Source organism: Neoarius graeffei, chromosome 12, assembly GCF_027579695.1.
Source record: "Neoarius graeffei isolate fNeoGra1 chromosome 12, fNeoGra1.pri, whole genome shotgun sequence".
NCBI lineage: Eukaryota > Metazoa > Chordata > Actinopteri > Siluriformes > Ariidae > Neoarius > Neoarius graeffei.
This window is the reverse complement of record NC_083580.1, coordinates 63,719,036-63,743,753: the sequence shown is the minus strand read 5'-3', so window position 1 is coordinate 63,743,753 and position 24,718 is coordinate 63,719,036. Positions and strand designations below refer to the sequence as shown.

The following is a 24,718-nucleotide window of genomic DNA, read 5'->3' as shown; positions in this document are numbered from 1 at the left end:
TCATCAACTATTGCACGCCTTGCTCTTGGAGTGATCTTTGTCGGTCGACCACTCCTGGGGAGGGTAACAATGGTCTTGAATTTCCTCCATTTGTACACAATCTGTCTGACTGTGGATTGGTGGCGTCCAAACTCTCTAGAGATGGTTTTGTAACCTTTTCCAGTCTGATGAGCATCAACAACGCTTTTTTCTGAGGTCCTCAGAAATCTCCTTTGTTCGTGCCATGATACACTTCCACAAACATGTGTTGTGAAGATCAGACTTTGATAGATCCCTGTTCTTTAAATAAAACAGGGTGCCTACTCACACCTGATTGTCATCCCATTGATTGAAAACACCTGACTCTAATTTCACCTTCAAATTAACTGCTAATCCTAGAGGTTCACATACTTTTGCCACTCACAGATATGTAATATTGGATCATTTTCCTCAATAAATAAATGACCAAGTATAATATTTTTGTCTCATTGGGTTTTCTTCATCTACTTTTAGGACTTGTGTGAAAATCTGATGTTGTTTTAGGTCATATTTATGCAGAAATATAGAAAATTCTAAAGGGTTCACAAACTTTCAAGCACCACTGTATATCTAACTGATTTTATATGAACACGTTTGTAAAAATTTGGGGGAAAAAAAATTTGAAATGCTAAGTGTCATTCAAAACAACCAATGTGCACACTTCAGAAAAACAACTTTAGACACTAATAAAACTACAGTCCTTCTACATTATTGCCTGTCCCAACTCTCTACTCTACAATACACTTTCAAATATAATCAGTTTTGCATTAATATCTAAACCCTTTTAATATCTCATGCTTAAAACATCCTTCTCCACAAGTCATCCATTATATGTTTGGAAAAATTCTTTCATCATTAAAAATAAAGGGGGGGGGGGGGGGGATATGTACAACCCTGATAGCGAAATTATAATTTGTAAGCAAATTATTAACTAAAGCACATTTAACATTCTAAGTATTAAAATGTCCTTAATGTCCTCATGCCAGTAGCATGGATGCTAGTTAAAGGAACAGTCCACCGTACTTCCATAATGAAATATGCTCTTATCTGAATTGAGACGAGCTGCTCCGTACCTGTCCGAGCTTTGCGCGACCTCCCAGTCAGTCAGACGCAGTCAGACGCGCTGTCACTCCTGTTAGCAATGTAGCTAGGCTCAGCATGGCCAATGGTATTTTTTGGGGCTGTAGTTAGATGCGACCAAACTCTTCCGCGTTTTTCCTGTTTACATAGATTTATATGACCAGTGATATGAAACAAGTTCAGTTACACAAATTGAAATGTAGCGATTTTCTATGCTATGGAAAGTCCGCACTATAATGACAGGCGTACTAACACCTTCTGCGCGCTTTGGCAGCGCATTGATATCTGAGCTCCGTATGCGCTGCCGAAGCGTGCAGAAGGTGTTAGTACGCCTGTCATTATACTGCAGACTTTCCATAGCATAGAAAATCGCTACGTTTCAATTTGTGTAACTGAACTTGTTTCATGTCACTGGTCATATAAACCTATGTAAACAGGAAAAACGCGGAAGAGTTTGGTCGCATCTAACTACAGCCCCAAAAAATACCATTGGCCATGCTGAGCCTAGCTACATTGCTAACAGGAGTGACAGCGCGTCTGACTGCGTCTGACTGACTGGGAGGTCGCACAAAGCTCGGAGAGGTACGGAGCAGCTCGTCTCAATTCAGATAAGAGCATATTTCATTATGGAAGTACGGTGGACTGTTCCTTTAAGTACCTTTAGTGTATTTGCTAATTCTATGTAAAACCCTGTTGAGGTTTTTTTTTTTAATTACTAATTTAAGACTCATTTAAGAGCAAAGCAAACCTTATAAAAATGGGACTGGACCTGAGATGGGCTCACAAAATTGTTCAAATGCAGGCTGCTGGAGATTCAATGTTGAAAGGTTATTAAAAATAATTTTGGCACCCCAATCATGAAATCATGTTCCTAAATTGTCTGAATAATTATGATCAGTAACTGTAATTTCAGGCGGCACGGTGGTGTAGTGGTTAGTGCTGTCGCCTCACAGCAAGAAGGTCCTGGGTTCGAGCCCCAGGGCCGGCGAGGGCCTTTCTGTGCGGAGTTTGCATGTTCTCCCCGTGTCCGCGTGGGTTTCCTCCGGGTGCTCCGGTTTCCCCCACAGTCCAAAGACATGCAGGTTAGGTTAACTGGTGACTCTAAATTGACCGTAGGTGTGAATGTGAGTGTGAATGGTTGTCTGTGTCTATGTGTCAGCCCTGTGATGACCTGGCGACTTGTCCAGGGTGTACCCCGCCTTTCGCCCGTAGTCAGCTGGGATAGGCTCCAGCTTGCCTGCGACCCTGTAGAAGGATAAAGCGGCTAGAGATAATGAGATGAGATGAACTGTAATTTCAATACAGGCAAAAAGGATTTTGATTAAATAGAATCTTTGGTATCACTAGTGAGCAGTGAGCATATGTGTAGAATCTATTTATTAACAATAATAATACAAGGGGCGGCACAATGGTGTAGTGGTTAGCACTGTCGCCTCACAGCAAGAAGGTTCTGGGTTCGAGCCCAGTGGCCGACGAGAGCCTTTCTGTGTGGAGTTTGCATGTTCTCCCCGTGTCTGCGTGGGTTTCCTCCCACAGTCCAAAGACGTACAGTTTAGGTTAACTGGTGACTCTAAATTGACCGTAGGTGTGAATGTGAGTGTGAATGGTTGTCTGTGTCTATGTGTCAGCCCTGTGATGACCTGGAGACTTGTCCAGGGTGTACCCCGCCTTTCGCCCGTAGTCAGCTGGGATAGGCTCCAGCTTGCCTGCGACCTTGTAGAACAGGATAAGTGGCTACAGATAATGGATGGATGGATGAATGGATAATAATACAAGGACATTTAAGAAATGCTGTTTTTATTTTGACAGTGTTAAGTGGAATGAGTTTCCATAATCATTGTCTGGTTCTGTATTTTTTAAAAAATCTAATTTGCATATTCATAAATCTTCATTATCGTATGCATATCAAAGGTACTCAGTCGGATTTTATTTTTATCTTTATTTACCGCCATTATGCTGTAATGGTGTCGGCGGCACGGTGGTGTAGTGGTTAGCACTGTCGCCTCACAGCAAGAAGGTTCTGGGTTCGAGCCCAGCAGTCGACGGGGGCCTTTCTGTGTGGAGTTTGCATGTTCTCCCCGTGTCCGTGTGGGTTTCCTCCAGGTGCTCTGGTTTCCCCCACAGTCCAAAGACATGCAGGTTAGGTAAAAATACCCAGCCAGTGTATACTTAGTGCTGGTCCCAAGTCTGTATAAACTGGGGAGGGTTGCATCAGGAAGGGCATCCGGTGTAAAACCTATGCCAAATCAAATATGCAGAACATTATTACAATATGGCAACCCTAATGGGAGCAGCCGGAAGAAGAAGAAGATGATTGTCTGGTTCTGGTCTCCACAGCAGAGACGCATTACTAAGGTGTTTGACTGCTGACAAACATTGCTTTACCCGTTTGGTCCTCACAACTCAGTTTTTCCTTTGCTCTTGCTCTGTTTTTTGATCTTGATGTCTGAAGCACAGCGAAAACCCAAATTGTCCGACGCTGAATCTGGCGTGTTTCCCATTCTACACATAAAGCCAAGGTAGAAGGAGAAATAAACCACAATGATGAAGTGTGTCTATAAAGGTACAGAGGAAGTAGATAAAATGTAAAAAAACAGTATGTTTGAAGAACACTTAATAAGAGGAAGTTGGAACTGACCGGGTGGTGACACGTGCCCTGTGATTGGCTGATCCATCAGCTGTGTCAATCCATGACGCTCCACGCAGGACATACATGATCTGAGGCGAAGTAAAACGGGTAGACGTCCACTCCCAAACATTACCCAACATATCATACAGTCCTGGGATAAAACGTCATATCGTGTCATGTTCAGCATATACAGTACTCTGTCCTATTTGTAATGTTTTGTGATGTATGCCTGTGTACCATAATTATTTTGTGGAGGAAACGCAGTTACAGGAGCTATGCCATGATAGCCATCTTCAGCTGTGTCCCCGTCAGGGAAAGACCCCTACAATAAACACAACATTATTTGACACATCATGCTCTAACAAAATACACCTTTCCCAAAAAATAAACAAATGAAAGGCTGCATCGTAATGAATAGAATTCTGACCATGATTATTTTTACTCTATATTTACACCAACTGTGGTCACAAGATGCTGATTAATTTTCTACAACAGCAGCTCCGATAGTAGTGTCAGTTGCAAGGTTTGTATTAATTCACTCATTCTAATAGCATTGTACTTTAATGACATTTCTCTCTCGCGCGTTCTCAGAAGGAGTCTCCTGTGTAAGCGCTTTGTAAAAGTCGGCAGTAAAAGTTTTCCGATACAAGAAACTCTTCATTAAATCAGCGGTCTCAAAAGTAGCCGGTCACGGCGGCAAATCGCCGGCTATGGCTTGTTATGCCGCCGGCTATTGTCAGTCGAGTCACAAAATTTAATATTAAATATTTCTGACAGCAAAAAAAGTTGTGAACGTAAATTACATCCACTATGTCATGTATGTCCGTTGCCGCGTCAACTGTGTTTACATCCTCGACACGAGTGCAGCCATTACTGCCGCCTGTGTTGCCAGATTGCGCGTTTTCCCGCCCAATTTGGGCGGTTTTAAGTGCATTTTGGCGGGTTTTGAACATATTTTGGGCTGTAAAATGTCAGCAGTATCTGGCAACATATTTTTTTACTTAATACAAGAAATTAATGGATGCCAACGTTTTTGCCAAAATGGTATTTTATATTCCATTGTTTAGGCAGCTTCAGCATCATACTGTGAGATTCTGTTCAAATTGTTTTTTTCTTCTATGAAGCCTGAGCCATTTATTTTATTAGTTTATAATTATTGTTTAATTTAGTCTTCAGGAGAGACTGCCTGCACACAGTACTAGTATTAATAGTTTTTTTTTTTCTTACATGAAAGCTGAGGCATTTATATTATATTTTAAGGGAACTTCATGTTGTGCTGTGAGGTTCTCTGCACTTTAACTTTTGAACCAACAGGTGCATTTGGATAAGTAAAGCCTATTTTTCTGCATTTTTGTAGTCCTGGTAATCTTTTATATTGGTAAAGTTGTTTATAGGACCATTTCTCAGTGTCTGTTTTTTTAATCAATAGTTTTTCAGTAATAACTTAATATTTAACATATCACTCAATTTTAAACAACCCCCGCGCCTCCCCCATAGTCTCCAAAATTTCTGTGGGAAACACTGGCGTGCGTAACAACACTAATCAAGCTTAAGCTAGACGACCCGCCTCAAATACCCGTCCCGGGTAAATGTTATCCCAATTTTAGATGGCCTGTTCCAAACCATCCCGCCCCATGAGAAATTCATACTTGCATATCTCTCTCTCTCTCTCTCTCTCTCTCTCTCATTCATATATATATATATATATATATATATATATATATATATATATATATTCCTGCACGCTTTGCGTGCATTATGTCTGCTGCTGGCAGACATTTTACCATTTTGCACCCTGCTGTAAATTATTTGTACCCTGCTATTCTCCCAAACTTTGAAGCCCCTGTTAAATGTAACTGCAAATTAATAAAATGTATAATGTGTCGTTCTACAATAAGTAAAGATTGTCTGAGTGGGCAAACTGCTGTGGTATGTTTTTGGAAAATAATTTTGATGTGGTAACAGTAACTCGTCAGGTAACAGTAACCACATCACACCACCTCATCACTGATTAGTTTACTACAACAGCATGTCTTATTCCTTCCTTATCATTCTGAATGTACACTACTGTGCAAAAATCCTAGGCACCTTATTTATTTATTTATTTATTTATTTATTTTTTAGTACAAACTTTGTTATAGATTTTTATTTTATGGCTTCTACAGTGGTGCTTGAAAGTTTGTGAACCCTTTAGAATTTTCTATATTTCTGCATAAATATGACCTAAAACATCATCAGATTTTCACACAAGTCCTAAAAGTAGATAAAGAGAACCCAGTTAAACAAATGAGACAAAAATATTATACTTGGCCATTTATTTATTGAGGAAAATGATCCAATATTACATATCTGTGAGTGGCAAAAGTATGTGAACCTTTGCTTTCAGTATCTGGCGTGACCCCCTTGTGCAGCAATAACTGCAACTGAACATTTCCGGTAACTGTTGATCAGTCCTGCACACCGGCTTGGAGGAATTTTAGCCCATTCTTCCGTACAGAACAGCTTCAACTCTGGGATGTTGGTGGGTTTCTTCACATGAACTGCTCGCTTCAGGACCTTCCACAACATTTTGATTGGATTAAGGTCAGGACTTTGATTTGGCCATTCCAAAACATTAATTGCATTCTTCTTTAACCATTCTTTGGTAGAACGACTTGTGTGCTTAGGGTCGTTGTCTTGCTGCATGACCCACCTTCTCTTGAGATTCAGTTCATGGACAGATGTCCTGATGTTTTCCTTTAGAATTCGCTGCTATAATTCAGAATTCATTGTTCCATCAATGAAGGCAAGCCGTCCTGGCCCAGATGCAGCAAAATAGGCCCAAACCATGATACTACCACCACCATGTTTCACAGATGGGATAAGGTTCTTCTGCTGGAATACAGTGTTTTCCTTTCTCCAAACATAACACTTCTCATTTTAACCAAAAAGTTCTATTTTGGTCTCATCCGTCCACAAAACATTTTTCCAATAGCCTTCTGGCTTGTCCATGTGATCTTTAGCAAACTGCAGACAAGCAGCAATGTTATTTTTGGAGAGCAGTGGCTTTCTCCTTGCAACCCTGCCATGCACACCATTGTTGTTCAGTGTTCTCCTGATGGTGGACTCATGAACATTAACATTAGCCAATGTGAGAGAGGCCTTCAGTTGCTTAGAAGTTACCCTGGGTTCTTTTGTGACCTTGCCAACTATTACACGCCTTGCTCTTGGAGTGATCTTTGTTGGTCGACCACTCCTGGGGAGGGTAACAATGGTCTTGAATTTCCTCCATTTGTAAACAATCTGTCTGACTGTAGATTGGTGGAGTCCAAACTCTTTAGAGATGGTTTTGTAACCTTTTCCAGCCTGATGAGCATCAGCAACGCTTTTTCTGAGGTCCTCAGAAATCTCCTTTGTTCGTGCCATGATACACTTCCACAAACATGTGTTGTGAAGATCAGACTTTGATAGATCCCTGTTCTTTAAATAAAACAGGGTGCCCACTCACACCTGATTGTCATCCCATTGATTGAAAACACCTGACTCTAATTTCACCTTCAAATTAACTGCTAATCCTAGAGGTTCACATACTTTTGCCACTCACAGATATGTAATATTGGATCATTTTCCTCAATAAATAAATGACCAAGTATAATATTTTTGTCTCATTTGTTTAACTGGGTTCTCTTTATCTACTTTTAGGACTTGTGTGAAAATCTGATGTTGTTTTAGGTCATATTTATGCAGAAATATAGAAAATTCTAAAGGGTTCACAAACTTTCAAGCACCACTGTACATCATTATGGAACCAGTCCAAAAACACTGTAGATTTCCAAACATTTGTTTTCCACCACAAAATTAAATGTTACAGAAAAATATTTGTATTTCAGTAAAGAAAGCAGCACAGCTATTACAGAACAGACTGCTTTTCAGACAAAAACATAATGAAGGCTGCTGGGTTTTGATGCAAAATGAAGAAGCGTGTGTGACAGTCAAAGCGTCCAGAAGAACTGTGGCTGGTTCTGTAAGATGCTCAGTAAAACCTACAGCTCATTTCCTTATCAAACTGCACTCACTGTACCTGAGACTACTATTTTTTTTTTTTTAAAGTAAAGGGTTGTCACACCAAACATTGACTTTTTTATGCATTACTCCTTACTGATCTTTATGGTATTTTTTTAACATAGAAACATTAATTCTGAAAACATCTTTGCGCAACAGCATTTCATTGCATGTGCCTAAAGCTGACAATACATGGGGCAACTTTTTGGATAATATTGCCGACAACAGGCAACCAGGTGAGACACTGGGCAACTAATACCCTGTCCACACTAGGGATTTTGTACCGATACGAAACTACTTTCGTACCGCAACACCTGTCCACACTAGCAACTATACCGGTACTGTAGCGGTATAACTGTATCGGTACGAAACCCACAAATGTATGGGTTTCGTACCAGTACAGTGTTGGTACTGTAGCGCTTCGCTGTAGTGTGGACAGATGAAGCGGTTCTGTATCGATACAAATATAATGCGCATGCGCAATGAACCATTCCTACTTCTTCCGGCAATACGCACGTGCTCTCCAGCTGTAAATAAAACGTCAAAATGGCTCAAAACGACAGTGGAGCTACATGGAGCAAAGAAAGGGGGGGGGAAAAGGAGGGAGGAAGAAAGGAGGAAGAGGGGAAAAGGGAGAGAAAGGGAGAGGAAGAGAAGGGAAGAGGGAGAAAGTGAGGGGGGAGAAAGGGAGATTCGTTTTCTTTGTTTCTTTCTCAACTGCCTCGCGCGTTTTATACGATTCAACTGAATAAATGACCAGCAGAAATACAGACTGTACATTGACAACAAAAAGCACACACACGTTGTTTCATCCGCCATATTCTCGGAAGGAAGTTACTCGGTAACCACGGAAACATTTCGCGCACGCGCATTTCAACTACTGTGAAAGAAAACCGCAAACATTTCTCGCTAGTGCAGACAGATGCACTAAACTGTACCGGTATACTTTGTATCGATACAATTATACCACTTTCGTACCGGTATAAGTGTGAATACAGCATAATTAGGGCAACAGGCAATTGGCAACAACCAATCAGATAAGAGCAAATCTATTGCCAGGGAAACAGACACTGCAAAGATGAACACTGAAACATTTGCAGCTGTGATTTTTATCACTTTTAGATTAGACAATAAGTTAGACAATCTCTATTACAACTCAAAAAAAAAATTAATTCACACACTGCCCATCACTTTTAACTTGATGCAAGAGAGCTAACGTTATCCCTACATAACTAGCGATAACTTTCAGGTAACTACATTGGCAAAAACCATGGCTAGTTAGCTAAATCCCATTCAATCTCTATGGAGCGGTGGTTAGCTAACAGCAGTTTACACTTAGCTGAAAAAAATCAGTGTCTTAATTGCAACCTGAGCACATAAAATAGACGTCGGTTGGTCCTCTAAGCATTTGACGAGGTAAATTCACCACTTTGGGTTTACACATAACGACTTACTGTTGTAACAAGATACAAGTTATCTCTCTTTTTCTTCGCTCCACTGCCGAAAATCTTTGTTGAAAATTTTAGAAGCTCTCAGGTGGTCATGTGATTTGCTGCTAGCACTCTGGATGATCTTAAAAAGTTGCCCAAAACGATCAAGATAGAAATTATGTTGCCAAATCTTAAAGGTAGACTGCCTTTCATATTTTTCACGTTTAGGTCATAAAAATAATTTTCCCTGACACCCAATTATTTTTGTTTAGTGGACCAAAAGCTACTGAATTCGAATCACAGACTTGCGATTTTATTTTTTTCCTAAAAGAACAATTAATGAATTTTGAGCCATGTGGCCCTAAAATCTCCGCCATTTTTTCCTGCTTTACCGTGACCTCATTCAAGATACTACGTCATGCATGACGTGGTGAGCTTTCGCTGTTTGCGCAAGGCATTGTGGGATACAAATTTGAAACAGGAGAGAACCACGGCAGACGTGAGTGTGCGAAACGTGAAAGACCAACTCAATGAACGGAAAGCGAGAAGAAAAGACGTTATGTTGTGAAGGAAAGGAAATGCAGGACCAAACTAATAAATATCGGTGGTCAGTGAGCACCTCGGTGTGATCAGCTGTTCGTTTAGTGACAGTTCCATCATTCTGTCAGTGCACGCTCAAGGTAAACCTGTAGATGGCAGTAATGCAACACTGGATGCCAGCTGCCGTAAAACCCGAAAGATGAAGAAGACGACGACGACTCAGGTAAGCATGTGCATGCGCACACGGACTTCCTCTGTCAGCTTGAATTAACGAAGCGAGCGATTTCATGCATATTATTTGCTTGGGAATCCCCTCAAATTAAATAACTTCCCAGCCACAGAATGGCCTGGCTTTTTTTAAAGATAATACAAAAAGCAAACATATATCACAATCACCAAATTTCAGAGGGAACTAAATTTCATCGATTTTATGAAATCGAAAGGCCGTCGTCTACTTTTAATGGGAAAGTGTCGAAGTGCAATTACCGGCAACACTGCCCAAAAAGTTGCTCCGTGTATCACCTTAAGACTTTTGCACAGCACTGTATACAGTTGTGCTCATAAGTTTACATACCCTGGCAGAATCTATGATTCTTTGACCATTTTTCAGAGAATATGAATGATAACACAAAAACATCTTTTCCACTCATGCTTAGTGGTTGGGTGAAACCATTTATTGTCAAACGACTGTGTTTTCTCTTTTTAAATCATAATGACAACAGAAACTACCCAAATGACCCTGATCAAAAGTTCACATACCCTGGTGATTTTGGCATGATAACATGCACAGAAGTTGACACAAATGGGTTTGAATGGCTACTAAAGGTAACATTACTAAAGGTAAAGGCAAACCTGTGATCTGTTTGCTTGTAATCAGTGTGTGTGCATAAAAGCTGAGTGAGTTTCTGGGATCCAGACAGACTCTTGCATCTTTCATCCAGCCACTGATGTTTCTGGATTCTGAGTCATGGGGAAAGCAAAAGAATTGTCAACGGATCTACGGGAAAAGGTAGCTGAACTGTATAAAAACAGGAAAGGGATACAAAAAGATATCCACGGAATTGATGATGCCAGTCAGCAGTGTTCAAACTGTGATTAACAAATGGAAAATCAGGGGCTCTGTTAAAACCAAACCACGGTCAGGTAGATCAACAAAAATTTACACCAAACAGCACAGAGACAAGCCTCAAAACTTCTGGAACAAGGTAATTTGGAGTGATGAGACCAAAATTTAACTTTTTGGCCACAACCATAAACGTTACATTTGGAGAGGTGTCAACAAGGCCTATGATGAAAGGAACACCATTCCTACTGTAAAGCACGGAGGTGGATTGCTGATGTTTTGGGGATTTGTGAGCTACAAAGGCACAGGAAACTTGGTCAAAGTTGAAGGAAAGATGAATGCAGCACGTTATCAGCAAATACTGGAGGCAAATTTGCACTCATCAGTCAGGAAGCTGTGCATGGGACGTACTTGGACATTCCAACATGACAACGATCCAAAACACAAGGCCAAGTCGACCTGTCATTGGCTACAGCAGAACAAACTGAAGGTTCTGGAGTGGCCATCTCAGTCTCCTGACCTCAATATCATTGAGCCACTCTGTGGAGATCTCAAGCGCACAGTTCATGCAAGACAGCCCAGGAATTTACAGGAACTGGAGTCTTTTTGCCAAGAAGAATGGGCAGCTTTACCATCTGAGAAAATAAAAAGCCTCATCCACAACTACCACAAAAGACTTCAGGCTGTCATTGATGTTAGCAGGGGCAATACACGGTATTAAGAACTGGGGTATGTAAACTTTTGATCAGGGTCATTTGGATGTTTTTTGTTGTCATTATGATTTAAAAATAGAAAACACAGTTGTTTATCAATAAATGGCTTCACCCAACCACTAACCATGAGTGGGAAAAAAGTTTTTGTGTTATCATTCATATTCTCTGAAAAAAGGCCAAGAAAGCAAAAATTCTGCCAGGGTATGTAAACTTATGAGCACAACTGTATAACATATAAAGTCAGAAAAACCTGAAGACAATGTTCTTTTAAATGTACAAATATTAAAATATCAAAATGACAATATTTCTCATCATATTCACTGAGTGCATCATCAAAAATATATATATACAGCCAAACAGAGCCTGAGAGTCAGTGCACCAGCCAATAAAAATAGCTCACCAAGATCACAGTGTTTAATTATTTAACCTTAGAAAGACAGAAACTATGATTGGAATTAAATATTTCATGAAATCTGCAGCCCTAACACATGTTTTTCTTTTTACACAAAAATATACCCACACTGACCTGCCACAAATTGGCACGATTTTGGAGGAACTTGTTGCCCCATGGGTACGTCCTTGCTGAAAAAACATATTAGAAGGACTGTAATTAATAATCAATCAATCAATGTAAAACATTAACAACAAGCCCCCAAGGTGAAGAGAACTCTTTGGCAATGCTGATTGACATGTGGTTTACCATCCAGCCCTCCACGTGCAGCTATTTCCCACTCCTCTTCACTGGGCAGCCTCTTCTTCTTCCACTTACAGTAAGCCTGAGCGTCATTCCAGCTCACCTGCACCACTGGAGAGTCGAGCCGGTCTTTGATGGTAGAAGCTGGTCCACTCGGCTACAATCGATGAGAAAAAAAGATTGTGTCAGTAAACCTGAAATACTCAAAGGCGCAATCCTGAAGTCCATTAATTACAGCTTAAACATAATTAAAAAGGGAACTGAAGTCATTTTTAAACTTGCTTTATTTCTTAATTAACGTGTTATTCAATTATATTTTCGGTTTTAGTAACCTTATATCGTGACTCGTATTGGCAACTAATTGCAATTAAATATTATACTTATCGGCCTATTCGGTTTTTAGCCATGTTGAATTTAGTTCGTTTGCTCCATGGCAGGCGTCGCTTATCCACGCGATCTTCACGAGACTTGTGCGAGACTTCGAAACATGAAGTGTCAACCAGGTGTCAGCGCCGCCATTTTGAAAACTGTTTTCCAAACGAAATATTGCACAAAAACGAGTTTAAATGATGATTACTGCCTACTTTTTTCAAACTTTCCTGACTGCTATCGAAACAAACAAAACTTCCAGCTTCAGCATTCGAAAGAGGGCGTGCGCGTCTTTTGACAAGGTTGGCAGATGTTGGTCATTTTCCTGTGTCCGAAATCGCTCCCTACTCACTATATAGGGCACTATATAATGGGGACGCCATTTTGTATTGCTGTCCGAAACCTTAGTGAGGATTATTTACACCCTATATAGTGCACTCAAAGTATCCCACAATGCATCACAAAAAGTAGTGTACAACGATGGTCACTAAGCAAAGCAATATATCCCATCATGCATTGCAGTCACACTGAAAGAAATCAAATTAAGTCTCAAATTTGATTTAATAAAAGGCAATGGCAAAGAAGAAAGCATTCAGCCTTGATTTAAAAGAACTGAAAGATGCAGGTACTTTGTATTGATTGATGTGGGAAATACGCTCAGTATAATATGGATTTATCACAAAAATACATGCATGGACTTATTATTTTGAAAACCCACCAGCCACCTGATCTGGCACATTTTAATTGTGCGACAGTAATGACGTAAATACCAGCACGACGGACAAGTGTCTGAAAGCGTTTACTCATTTTACCAATGAGCTCACTATATAGTCCTCTATATACACTACCGTTCAAAAGTTTGGGGTCACCCAGACAATTTTGTGTTTTCCATGAAAAGTCACACTTTTATTTACCACCATAAGTTGTAAAACGAATAGAAAATATAGTCAAGACATTTTTCTGGCCATTTTGAGCATTTAATCGACCCCACAAATGTGATGCTCCAGAAACTCAATCTGCTCAAAGGAAGGTCAGTTTTATAGCTTCTCTAAAGAGCTCAACTGTTTTCAGCTGTGCTAACATGATTGTACAAGGGTTTTCTAATCATCCATTAGCCTTCTGAGGCAATGAGCAAACACATTGTACCATTAGAACACTGGAGTGATAATTGCTGGAAATGGGTCTCTATATACCTATGTAGATATTGCACCAAAAACCAGACATTTAGTAAAATTTAGCTAGAATAGTCATTTACCACATTAGCAATGTATAGAGTGGATTTCTGATTAGTTTAAAGTGATCTTCATTGAAAAGAACAGTGCTTTTCTTTCAAAAATAAGGACATTTCAAAGCGACCCCAAACTTTTGAACGGTAGTGTAGTAATTCCCTATATAGGGAGTAGGGAACAGTGAACGAGTGAGTGATTTCAGACACAGGGTTTGATTTCCGCTGTACGTTTTACTTCCTGTCCTACGATGTCTCGCACAGGTCTCAACAAATCTCGTTTATGGCCATTGCTTTGACATATGGACTGATATATTACAGAGCATATTTCAAACACTCATAACTTGCTACAGCAGTGACAAAATAGCTATCAAAAATGCATTCCTATATTTAATAAAATGAGATAAATAGAATTTTGATGATAAAAAAATTTGTCTTCAGTTCTCCTTTAAGAGCATCTATGAACAATAAAAATGAATTACATGCATAAAATTCGTAACTTACTGTACCTGTCTCCAAAATGCTTTCTCAACTGGCAACCACCAGGGTGCGGACTAAAAGGGGACATGAAAATGTAGATAAAATGGCATGAAAATTCAACATCTGCACGAACAACAAAAATATATATCAATCAAAGAGTCCCTTTGTGTTCATACCTCAATTCTCTGAGTGATTTTGCTTTTCAGCTCCTCAGACACAAAATCCTGGAACACAAAACTCCAACCAAATCTTTGAGCCTCTGTTTGATATTTTTGCAATCTGACAAATTCCCTGCAGAAAAAAATACATACTCCTGACTCAATGCATCACACGTGATATTTGTGCGATGTTCAAATAAGCAAGCTGACTAGCAGATAACCAGGAGGACTCCATGCTAACGGGTGCATGCTGTGTAATCCTGACCGATCTCAGTCACCCAGATGAGAGCTTTCGTGTCTTTTAATCAATTACAGGATTCTCACTATCCAATCAAAGCAAATGATACAGGTCCATCTTTGACCATGAACATCAGTATATTCAACAATTTCTTCACTGATTTTGGACAGTCACCTAAAATCGGAGTTAGTGACAGGATATTTGTCCATCTTAAACGTCTCCACTTTCACATCTCTGACGGGAGATTCGCCGTCTCGCCCATCAGCAGCGTTTGTTCCTATTTTCATGCTCCCACCAGGAATCAACACCATACTCTCTTCAGCTGGAGAAAAACAGAAATAAGTAATAACAAAATAAGAAATATAACTGAGTCTAAATATTTGGAAGTACCTAAAAAAAAAATCAGGAGCTTTAGAAATAAAATCAACAGAAATAGTTTGGAAAAAAAGAAAAGTTATAGTTTTGCACATGACTTTCTCAGATTTGAGTTAAAGAACTGAATATTAATTAATAATAGAATTATTTAAAATGTGGAAAGAATTTGGTACAACTGCATTTCTGCTGAGAAAAGGCTGTCCATCAAAGTCAGTGACTGGGTACGCAGAGCATTAGTCAGAGAAGCAACCAAGAGGTCAATAGTAATGCGCAAGATGCTACTGCTACCACCACCGTGCTTCATTGTGAGGACATTTTCAGGGTGATAAGACGTGATGAGAACTTTTTTTTTTGCCAAAATGTTCAATATTATGGGCTATTTTGTGTAAATTTATGACATATCCTAATTAAGGTCTATTTAAGTTTCAGGTTGTAAGGAGAGTGAATACTTATGCAAGCCACTGTGTTTATTATGTCTTATCTCATCTCATTATCTCTAGCCACTTTATCCTGTTCTACAGGGTCGCAGGCAAGCTGGAGTCTATCCCAGCTGACTATGGGTGAAAGGCGGGGTACACCCTGGACAAGTCGCCAGGTCATCACAGAGCCGACACATAGACACAGACAACCATTCACACTCACACCTACGGTCAATTTAGAGTCACCAGTTAACCTAACCTGCATGTCTTTGGACTGTGGGGGAAACCGGAGCAAACCCACGCGGACACGGGGAGAACATGCAAACTCCGCACAGAAAGGCCCTCGCCGGCCACGGGGCTCGAACCCAGACCTTCTTGCTGTGAGGAGACAGCGCTAACCACTACACCACCGTGCTGCCGTGTTTATTATGTATTAAAAAGAAAAAGCAAAAAAGTTGCATACATTAATCTTCGTGATTTTCACCTTACTAGTGTGTTTTTTATATATATATATATATATATATATATATATATATATATGGGTCTGTCTCAGAAACTGAGTACTGTGGGGGTACCCCAGTAAATATACTCACAGTCAATAAACTATACGGTTTTGAATGGTGATGTTGGTTTTAATTTGAAATAAAATGATGAAAGAAATAATACAGATAAAACTAAATCTTTGATGTGAATACTCTATTCAGAATTTGGCAAAAATTCTGCAAATTTGTGGAAAAATGGCGGCTTGATCTGGGACATGATAAATGGTTGACTACATCGCATTCCCTTAAAAAGGTTGTACTCCACTGAAAAGTCTACAGTTATCACTAATTGTACGTATTTTAAGTTGTAACTTTATACACCTAAGGATTGGTGTGCTCACAGAATAATCATAACTGTAATAAAACATCATGCAAAATATTTGATCATCGTTGTAACTCCATTTTCCACAGACCCAAACCAATACGATCGTGTGTTTTGATCTAAACGGAAAGCCTCGGGGTCAAGGTCACTAACTCACCAAAAGGAGTAACTTAAAATCACTACGCCATATAAAAATTTAGTTATAAATCTGCGATTTTGTTTTTTAAAACGAAAGCTGAAAGTTAGGTATAGAATATGTTTCTTACAGAATATGTTACGATGGTAGCTGGTCTTGTATGAATTTCTGAGCTATAAAATGCGTTGTGGTCTATTTTTTACCGTAGCGTGTTATTTGTGTGCGGGGAAGGACACACATTAACAATTTGCATGTGAAGAATGGAATTTTCCACTCCAACAATTGGAAGTTGATTGCGCTTCCATTTGCGGTCTTTCTGTTACGTGGGTGATCTGTTCGGACGTTATCACTGAAAAGGTGAGTCTTGACAGTTTTATTTTGTTTTAGTCTTGCAGTATAAGGCAATAGAATGTTTCTTTTTCATCTTACTTTCATATTTCATAGTGTTTGTGTATTTTTGGCCAATATTTTGCAACCATGGTCAATTTAAGGCGGCACGGTAGTGTAGTGGTTAGCGCTGTCGCCTCACAGCAAGAAGGTCCTGGGTTTGAGCCCCGGGGCTGGCAAGGGCCTTTCTGTGTGGAGTTTGCATGTTCTCCCTGTGTCCGCGTGGGTTTCCTCCGGGTGCTCCGGTTTCCCCCACAGTCCAAAGACATGCAGGTTAGGTTAACTGGTGACTCTAAATTGACCGTAGGTGTGAATGTGAGTGTGAATGGTTGTCTGTGTCTATGTGTCAGCCTGTGATGACCTGGCGACTTGTCCAGGGTGTACCCCGCCTTTCACCCGTAGTCAGCTGGGATAGGCTCCAGCTTGCCTGCGACCCTGTAGAAGGATAAAGCGGCTAGAGATAATGAGATGAGATGAGATGGTCAATTTAGATCGAACTTTTGATACAGCCAGTCGTTTTGCCCCGCCCCCGCCTTGCACTCCGCCCGGTGCAGTAGTGATGTCCCATTGCTCGCGTGCCGCAGCAGAGACCCGCGCGACCTTCAGCCGGTACAGTCGCTGTTCTTTTACCACCGCCGTTATTCTAATCTTTCCGGTGTGTTCTTGATTTTTCCATTGTGTCCTATTTCGCCATATCATATTATTCATATTTAAGTGAATAATCAATTCAGTCATCATAACTTGGCATTTTTAACCCAAGCAATCAAAAAGAGTAAATTTATTAAATATTTTCACTCATCTGTGAAGGAGGGGCTTTAATTCTTCATGATGTAGTTATTTTATATGTAAACCAATTTTACAAAAGCATTTGAATTGTATTCAAAAAAATTTCCACAGTGGAGGCCAGATAAAGCAAGATACTATCTTTACTCTTCTTAAACATGACAAAAGAAACATTGAGTGTTAGGCAAATGCAAAAAAAAAAAAAGTAAAATTAGAACATTTATTTTTTGACCATAATGTCCCAAATGAGAGACCAGTTTCTGAGACGGACCTATATTATGAGGGAATAGAAAACAATATAAATAATGTTAGAAATAGTTATAAAAGTTAAGGATGGTTATACAGATTATTAGAGAATATTTATATCACTCAAACTGTGGGGAGTGGGTGGGGGTGAAAACTTTTTTAACTGAACAGTTTGGGTTTTTTTTCCTATTCATATCTTAACATCTGCTCATTCACTATTTTCTTACTTGTGGTAATGAAGGAAAATCTATGAAACACACTGAATGTGTTGTTGCTTCAACTTCTTTATTCTGAACTCTATAAAATACTAAACTGCACAAACACAAATGAAACACCATCCCAGTAAAATATAAATATCATATATATTAATATCAATTAAATATCAAAAGTGTGTGATACTTTCACATCTTACCTGTTACACAGAACATAATGTTACTCCATAAAAATATGAATGTAAAGAACATAGTGTTTACAAATCTAACAGCCATTTGTACAAAGCTGTTTAAAAAAATCAGAATAATCCCGTGAAAAAAAAACTTTAAAAAGAGCTTAAAATAAACGAATTACATGCATTTTCATTTTACATTAAAGATTTTTTATGCAATAATTCATTCACGTAAACTTCAGTGCCAGTCCATGAACAGATTCAGCTCTCTGATTCAGTGCAGTTTCTTCCTGTTTATGGCGGAGGAATATAGCCCCCTGCTGGTCTGGAGGGGGGAACCGGCGACCTGAGAAGTACAATAATCTACTCAGCAGTAATAAATTCCACACCCAAAATGACGTCCTAGTCACGAATACTTAAAAACACTTCTTCAGTGATGTACCAGAATTCATAGTTATTTCTCACACTTGGCAACCAGACACTCATCTCATCTCATCATCTCTAGCCGCTTTATCCTGTTCTACAGGGTCGCAGGCAAGCTGGAGCCTATCCCAGCTGACTACGGGCGAAAGGCGGGGTACACCCTGGACAAGTCGCCAGGTCATCGCAGGGCTGACACATAGACACAGACAACCATTCACACTCACATTCACACCTACGGTCAATTTAGAGTCACCAGTTAACCTAACCTGCATGTCTTTGGACTGTGGGGGAAACCGGAGCACCCGGAAGAAACCCACGCGGACACGGGGAGAACATGCAAACTCCACACAGAAAGGCCCTTGCCGGCCACGGGGCTTGAACTCGGACTTTCTTGCTGTGACGCGACAGCGCTAACCACTACACCACCATGCCGCCCCCAGACACTTATAAAACACAAAATAAAACAGACAGAAAGTTGATATGAAATTGTTCAGGTTGGAACACCATGTTGTGTCGTAAGCAGTGGCGATCCTAGAGTGATTTACTCCCCGGGCGAAACACCCTGCTGCCGCCCCCCCCCCCCCCGGCCCAACCCGACAACCACCTCCCACCCACCACCTAAGAAAACACTAACTTCATCCAGAACACACATGACCCCATACACAAACTCACAACAGCTATTTTCAAGAACAAATTTCCAGTTTTAATGACTAGTGCAATAAAAAATACAAAGATAAACAATAAAAGATAAACAATAAACAAAAAGACTCAATGACTTCGCATTACAGCTATCCACAGCTATTTAAGAAAGCACAACTGCACTACAGCACCACCCGATGGTCAAAATATTGCACAAGTCAGTCAGTTTTACCAACAGAGTGCACAATGAATTATCATAGAGTACCATTCACCATTATTATTAACAAGAAGACTTAAACCTCCATTAAAGTCGCACCATATAATAACAAAAGAAGCTAAACAGTTAAACAATCACAATTACAGAATAACATGAAGTGACAAAAGATCTAAAAATACTATACATTAAAGTGGCAAAAATGATAAAATGCAATCATGTATCATAAATAAATGAACTAACGACAGAGAAGAGGTAAATCCTATACATATTACTGTACACATAAGAAGAAATAACACACACTATTGTGTATCATAAATAACAAGAAGTAACAAATGAAGAAGTTAACACTCTTTAAAGCACTCAAAAAATAAAACATTGGATTTACTTAACTGAGTTATGGCAACCGGTCCCACGAAACTGTGTTAATTTAGATGTATTGAATACAGTTATGTTGAGTTATTCAAAACATAACTGTATTCAATACATCTAAATTAACACAGTTTCGTGGGACCGGTTGCCATAACTCGGTTAAGTAAATCCAATGTTTTATTTTTTTGACTGAGTGGCAAAAATGCCAAACCACTATAATTTGTCATAAATAACAAGATGTGCAAAAGAAGTAAGAGGAAAACAGTCTATATACATTTAACAGCACGCAGCAGCAGCACGGTTGTCCTGTACATGTCACCGCATAAGCTGCCATTTTTAATTTGAAATAAACATTGGGATATAAGCATTAGTGTTTCTCTCTCTGTGTGTGTGTGTGTGTGTGTGTGTGTGTGTGTGTGTGTGTGTGCGCCTAACTTGTCGTAGCCCCATAATATGCACAATCCCACCAGCAAAAGACTTTACTACCATAGTACTACACTACATGACATTATACAGAGTCTTAAGTAATACATTACGACTTGATCATTGCCATTCTGGTAACAGCAAATTTATAACGGGCCGTGTCCGCGACGTACAACACACGACGAGAAATGTTTAAACGACCATGTAAAAATGTTAACATTCTGTTGGCTAATACAGAGCCCAACGTTAACCCAAGGCAATGACAGCAATAACTTTAAACGTTTTGTTGCAAAGCCTAATCGTTATGCTGAAATTAATTTCGTGTTGGGGGGCAGGCCAGGCCAGGTCGTCCGACTTAGCAAGCATCAATAATATAAGGCTAATTAGGGCACTAATTCATGTCACTCACTGAAATTGATTCATAAAGCATACCTTTTTCTTTTGCTTGTTTCTCCTCCTCTTCTTTCCTTTTCTTCCGGAACTGGGCACCTGATGGCTTTGACCTTTTCCTATCCATTAGATCTATCCCCCCCCGCCCGTCTTGTTTTTTTTTTTTCGGGGTTTTTTTTGGGGGGGACCTTTTTTTTTTTCGCGCCCGCGCTCGTGCCGCCCCCCTCGCGATGCCGCCCCGGGCGGCTGCCCGGTCGGACTGTCCCTAGGACCGCCCCTGGTCGTAAGGGTTCCTACTCTACGTCAAATATCAAATTCTCTGATCTTTCACTGAGTAAAAACTGAATTTCTCACCAAACAGAATTCATTATGAACAGGAAAAAAGAGGCCGGCAAAACAGGTCGTCTTTGTGGAGAGCAGACCAAAATCCAGCCATGGTATTTGAAACCCATCAATCTGCCAGCTTTACTTGCTAGTCCACAGATGTTTCAGTACAAAACTTAAAGGTTTCACGGCTTAAATATAGTGAAATAACCCAATAAATAATACTGCATGGAAAATATTACATTTTGATTTATTTGAACATGCTACAAGGGCGACACGGTGGTGTAGTAGTTAGCACTATTGCCTCACAACAAGAAGGTTCTGGGTTCAAGCCCAGTGGCCAATGAGGGCCTTTCTGTGTGGAGTTTTCATGTTCTCTCTGTATCTGTGTGCAGGTGCTCCGGTTTCCCCTACAGTCCAAAGACATGCAGGTTAGGCTAACTGGTGGTTCTAAATTGAGTGTGAATGGTTGTTTGTCTCTATGTGTCAACCCTGCGATGACCTGGCGACTTGTCCAGGGTGTACCCTGCTTCTCACCCATAGTCAGCTGGGATAGACTCCAGCTTGCCTGTGACCCTGTACAGGATAAGCGGCTACAGATAATGCATGGTTGGATGGATAAACATGCTACAAACAAAATTCTCTGATATTCCATGACCAAAAAATGATCAACCCCCCTTACTTTCCATGTCTGGAATAGTCTTTTTTTTTTAATTCCATGAGCCATGGGAACCCTGTGTAGTATTACAACCAACACCTGTATGTTTTTGGTTACAAACTGGGACTCAAATGGAATCTTTTGGGATTGTATGTCTACACAATAAAACCCTCATGATATTGATCTATATAGCTTACCAAATTATTTACAAATCAAAAATCCTAAAGTTGTGATTGTATAAATATTCACCACAGTGCTGCAAGTACCGTACGCTGCAAGTCCTGACTTGATCCAGCTCCTTCTACCTGGGCGGAGTCCAGGAAGTGGAGACAACTCAGAGTGTTTCAGGCTGGATAAGCATAATCAGTGGTTTGTGTTGTGTTGTATGGGTTAGGGTTAAGCTTATAGGAGCATTAAGTCAGATCAGGCTCCATCCTATAGACTTTTGGTTCTGCAGAAGAACTATGTCTTTTGCTGTTAAACCTCCAAATTATTTCTGGTGCAACCAGTTACCATCAAAAGTCACATAATTAGTTGAATAGAGTCTACCTGTATGCAATTAAAGTGTCACGTGATCTCTGGATAAAAATTGCTGTTCCTGAAAGAGCCTAGATTTTGTTAGAGGAGATACCTAAATAAACAGCATCACCAAGACCAAAAGTATGAATTGTAATGCTAAAAAAAAACAACACTTTGAACATCCCATCAAGCACCATTAAATCCATTATTTAAAATAAGGAGGAAAAAAGTGGCACAGTGGTGTGTCTACAAGCAACCAAGAGGTCAGTGGTAACTCTCAACATAATGCCACCACCACCATGTTTCATTGTAGGGGTGTTCTCAGGTTGATGAGCAGTTTGGGGTTTCTTCCAAACTCTTCTGCCAAAGCCAAAAAGTAAAATTTTGTGGGCTATTTTGTGTAGATTTGTGACATCCCAATCAAGTCTGTTTCAGTTCCAGGTTGTAACACTTCAAACTAGAAGGGCACTCAATAGAGTACATACAGTGGGGCAAAAAAGTATTTAGTCAGTCACCAATTGTGCAAGTTCTCCCACTTAAAAAGATGAGAGAGGCCTGTAATTTTCATCATAGGTATACCTCAACTATGAGAGACAAAATGAGAAAAAAAAATCCAAAAAAATCACATCGTCTGATTTTTAAAGAATTTATTTGCAAATTATGGTAAATAACAAAAGTTCATCTCAATACTTTGTTATATACCCTTTGTTGGCAATGACAGAGGTCAAACGTTTTCTGTAAGTCTTCACAAGGTTTTCACACACTGTTGCTGGTATTTTGGCCCATTCCTCCATGCAGATCTCCTCTAGAGCAGTGATGTTTTGGGTCTGTCGCTGGGCAACACAGATTTTCAACTCCCTCCAAAGATTTTCTATGGGGTTGAGATCTGGAGACTGGCTAGGCTACTCCAGGACCTTGAAATGCTTCTTACGAAGCCACTCCTTCATTGCCCGGGCGGTGTGTTTGGGATCATTGTCATGCTGAAAGACCCAGCCACATTTCATCTTCAATGCCCTTGCTGATGGAAGGAGGTTTTCACTCAAAATCTCATGATACATGGCCCCATTCATTCTTTCCTTTACACGGATCAGTCGTCCTGGTCCCTTTGCAGAAAAACAGCCCCAAAGCATGATGTTTCCACCCCCATGCTTCACAGTAGGTATTGTGTTCTTTGGATGCAACTCAGCATTCTTTCTCCTCCAAACATGACAAGTTGAGTTTTTACCAAAAAGTTCTATTTTGGTTTCATCTGACCATATGACATTCTCCCAATCCTCTTCCGGATCATCCGAATGCTCTCTGGCAAACTTCAGATGGGCCTGGACATGTACTGGCTTAAGCAGGGGGCACTGCAGGATTTGAGTCCCTGGCGGTGTAGTGTGTTACTGATGGTAGCCTTTGTTACTTTGGTCCCAGCTCTCTGCAGGTCATTCACTAGGTCCCCCCATGTGGTTCTGGGATTTTTGCTCACCGTTCTTGTGATCATTTTGACCCCACGGGGTGAGATCTTGCGTGGAGCCCCAGATCGAGGGAGATTATCAGTGGTCTTGTATGTCTTCCATTTTCTAATAATTGCTCCCACAGTTGATTTCTTCATACCAAGCTGCTTACCTATTGCAGATCCAGTCTTCCCAGCCTGGTGCAGGTCTACAATTTTGTTTCTGGTGTCCTTTGACAGCTCTTTGGTCTTGGCCATAGTGGAGTTTGGAGTGTGACTGTTTGAGGTTGTGGACAGGTGTCTTTTATACTGATAACGAGTTCAAACAGGTGCCATTAATACAGGTAACGAGTGGAGGACAGAGGAGCCTCTTAAAGAAGAAGTTACAGGTCTGTGAGAGCCAGAAATCTTGCTTGTTTGTAGGTGACCAAATACTTATTTTACTGAGGAATTTACCAATTAATTCATTAAAAATCCTACAATGTGATTTCCTGGATTCTTTCCCCCCATTCTGTCTCTCATAGTTGAGGTATACCTATGATGATGAAAATTACAGGCCTCTCTCATCTTTTTAAGTGGGAGAACTTGCACAATTGGTGGCTGACTAAATACTTTTTTGCCCCACTGTACGTCCACCAAGCCACAGATTATCAAAATTAAAATCACTTGAACCTTGGATAATACTAAAGCTATACATCAAATTTAATCAAAATCCATTCACTACTTTTTGAGTTACATTGGAAACAGACCAAAAAAAAAAAAAACAACCTGGATTCGCATCAAAATTTTATAAATTGTTCCATGAACTATGGCCCACCTTTCCTCAAAATTTAATCAAAATCTGTTCAATACTTTTTTGAGTTACCTTGGGAACAAACAAACAAACAAACAAACAGAGACAAAAATGTAACCTCCTCCAACAAAGCTGGTGGAGGCAAATATAGAAAAGTTCATGGTAATGCCTACTTATGCACACCAAATGTAAAAAGAAAACTAAAAATGTTGCAATAACATTACGATATGCATTGTTTATTGTGATTATTTT

General features: G+C 40.0%; 1 protein-coding gene across 2 annotated transcripts; it reads right to left on the bottom strand.

Annotated features, from left to right (window-relative positions):
• Positions 1 to 2,893: 2,893 nt before the first annotated feature.
• On the bottom strand, positions 2,894 to 18,555 carry sumf2 (sulfatase modifying factor 2). 2 transcript variants are annotated; one of them, XM_060935159.1, is made up of 10 exons: positions 18,301 to 18,555; positions 14,853 to 15,000; positions 14,459 to 14,573; positions 14,312 to 14,356; positions 12,215 to 12,365; positions 12,041 to 12,096; positions 3,965 to 4,049; positions 3,737 to 3,878; positions 3,484 to 3,600; positions 2,894 to 3,334 (listed from the first exon to the last, which is right to left on the bottom strand). In XM_060935159.1, exons 1-9 carry the CDS (start codon positions 18,374 to 18,376, stop codon positions 3,495 to 3,497), a joined length of 924 nt encoding a protein of 307 aa, XP_060791142.1. In that variant the 5' UTR covers positions 18,377 to 18,555; the 3' UTR covers positions 2,894 to 3,334; positions 3,484 to 3,494. The 2 variants fall into 2 exon arrangements, with proteins under 2 accessions (XP_060791142.1, XP_060791141.1); XM_060935158.1 differs by having other exon boundaries at positions 2,894 to 3,600.
• Positions 18,556 to 24,718: the final 6,163 nt, after the last annotated feature.

Coding starts and splice junctions, on each gene's coding strand:
- sumf2 (XM_060935158.1), bottom strand. CDS start 18,376: ATGGCTGTTAGATTTGTAAACACTATGTTCTTTACATTCATATTTTTA. Junction 14,574..14,852: donor GTCACTAACTCCGATTTTAG/GTGACTGTCCAA, acceptor TTTTTTCTGCAG/GGAATTTGTCAGATTGCAAA. Junction 12,097..12,214: donor TGCACGTGGAGGGCTGGATG/GTAAACCACATG, acceptor ATGTTTTTTCAG/CAAGGACGTACCCATGGGGC.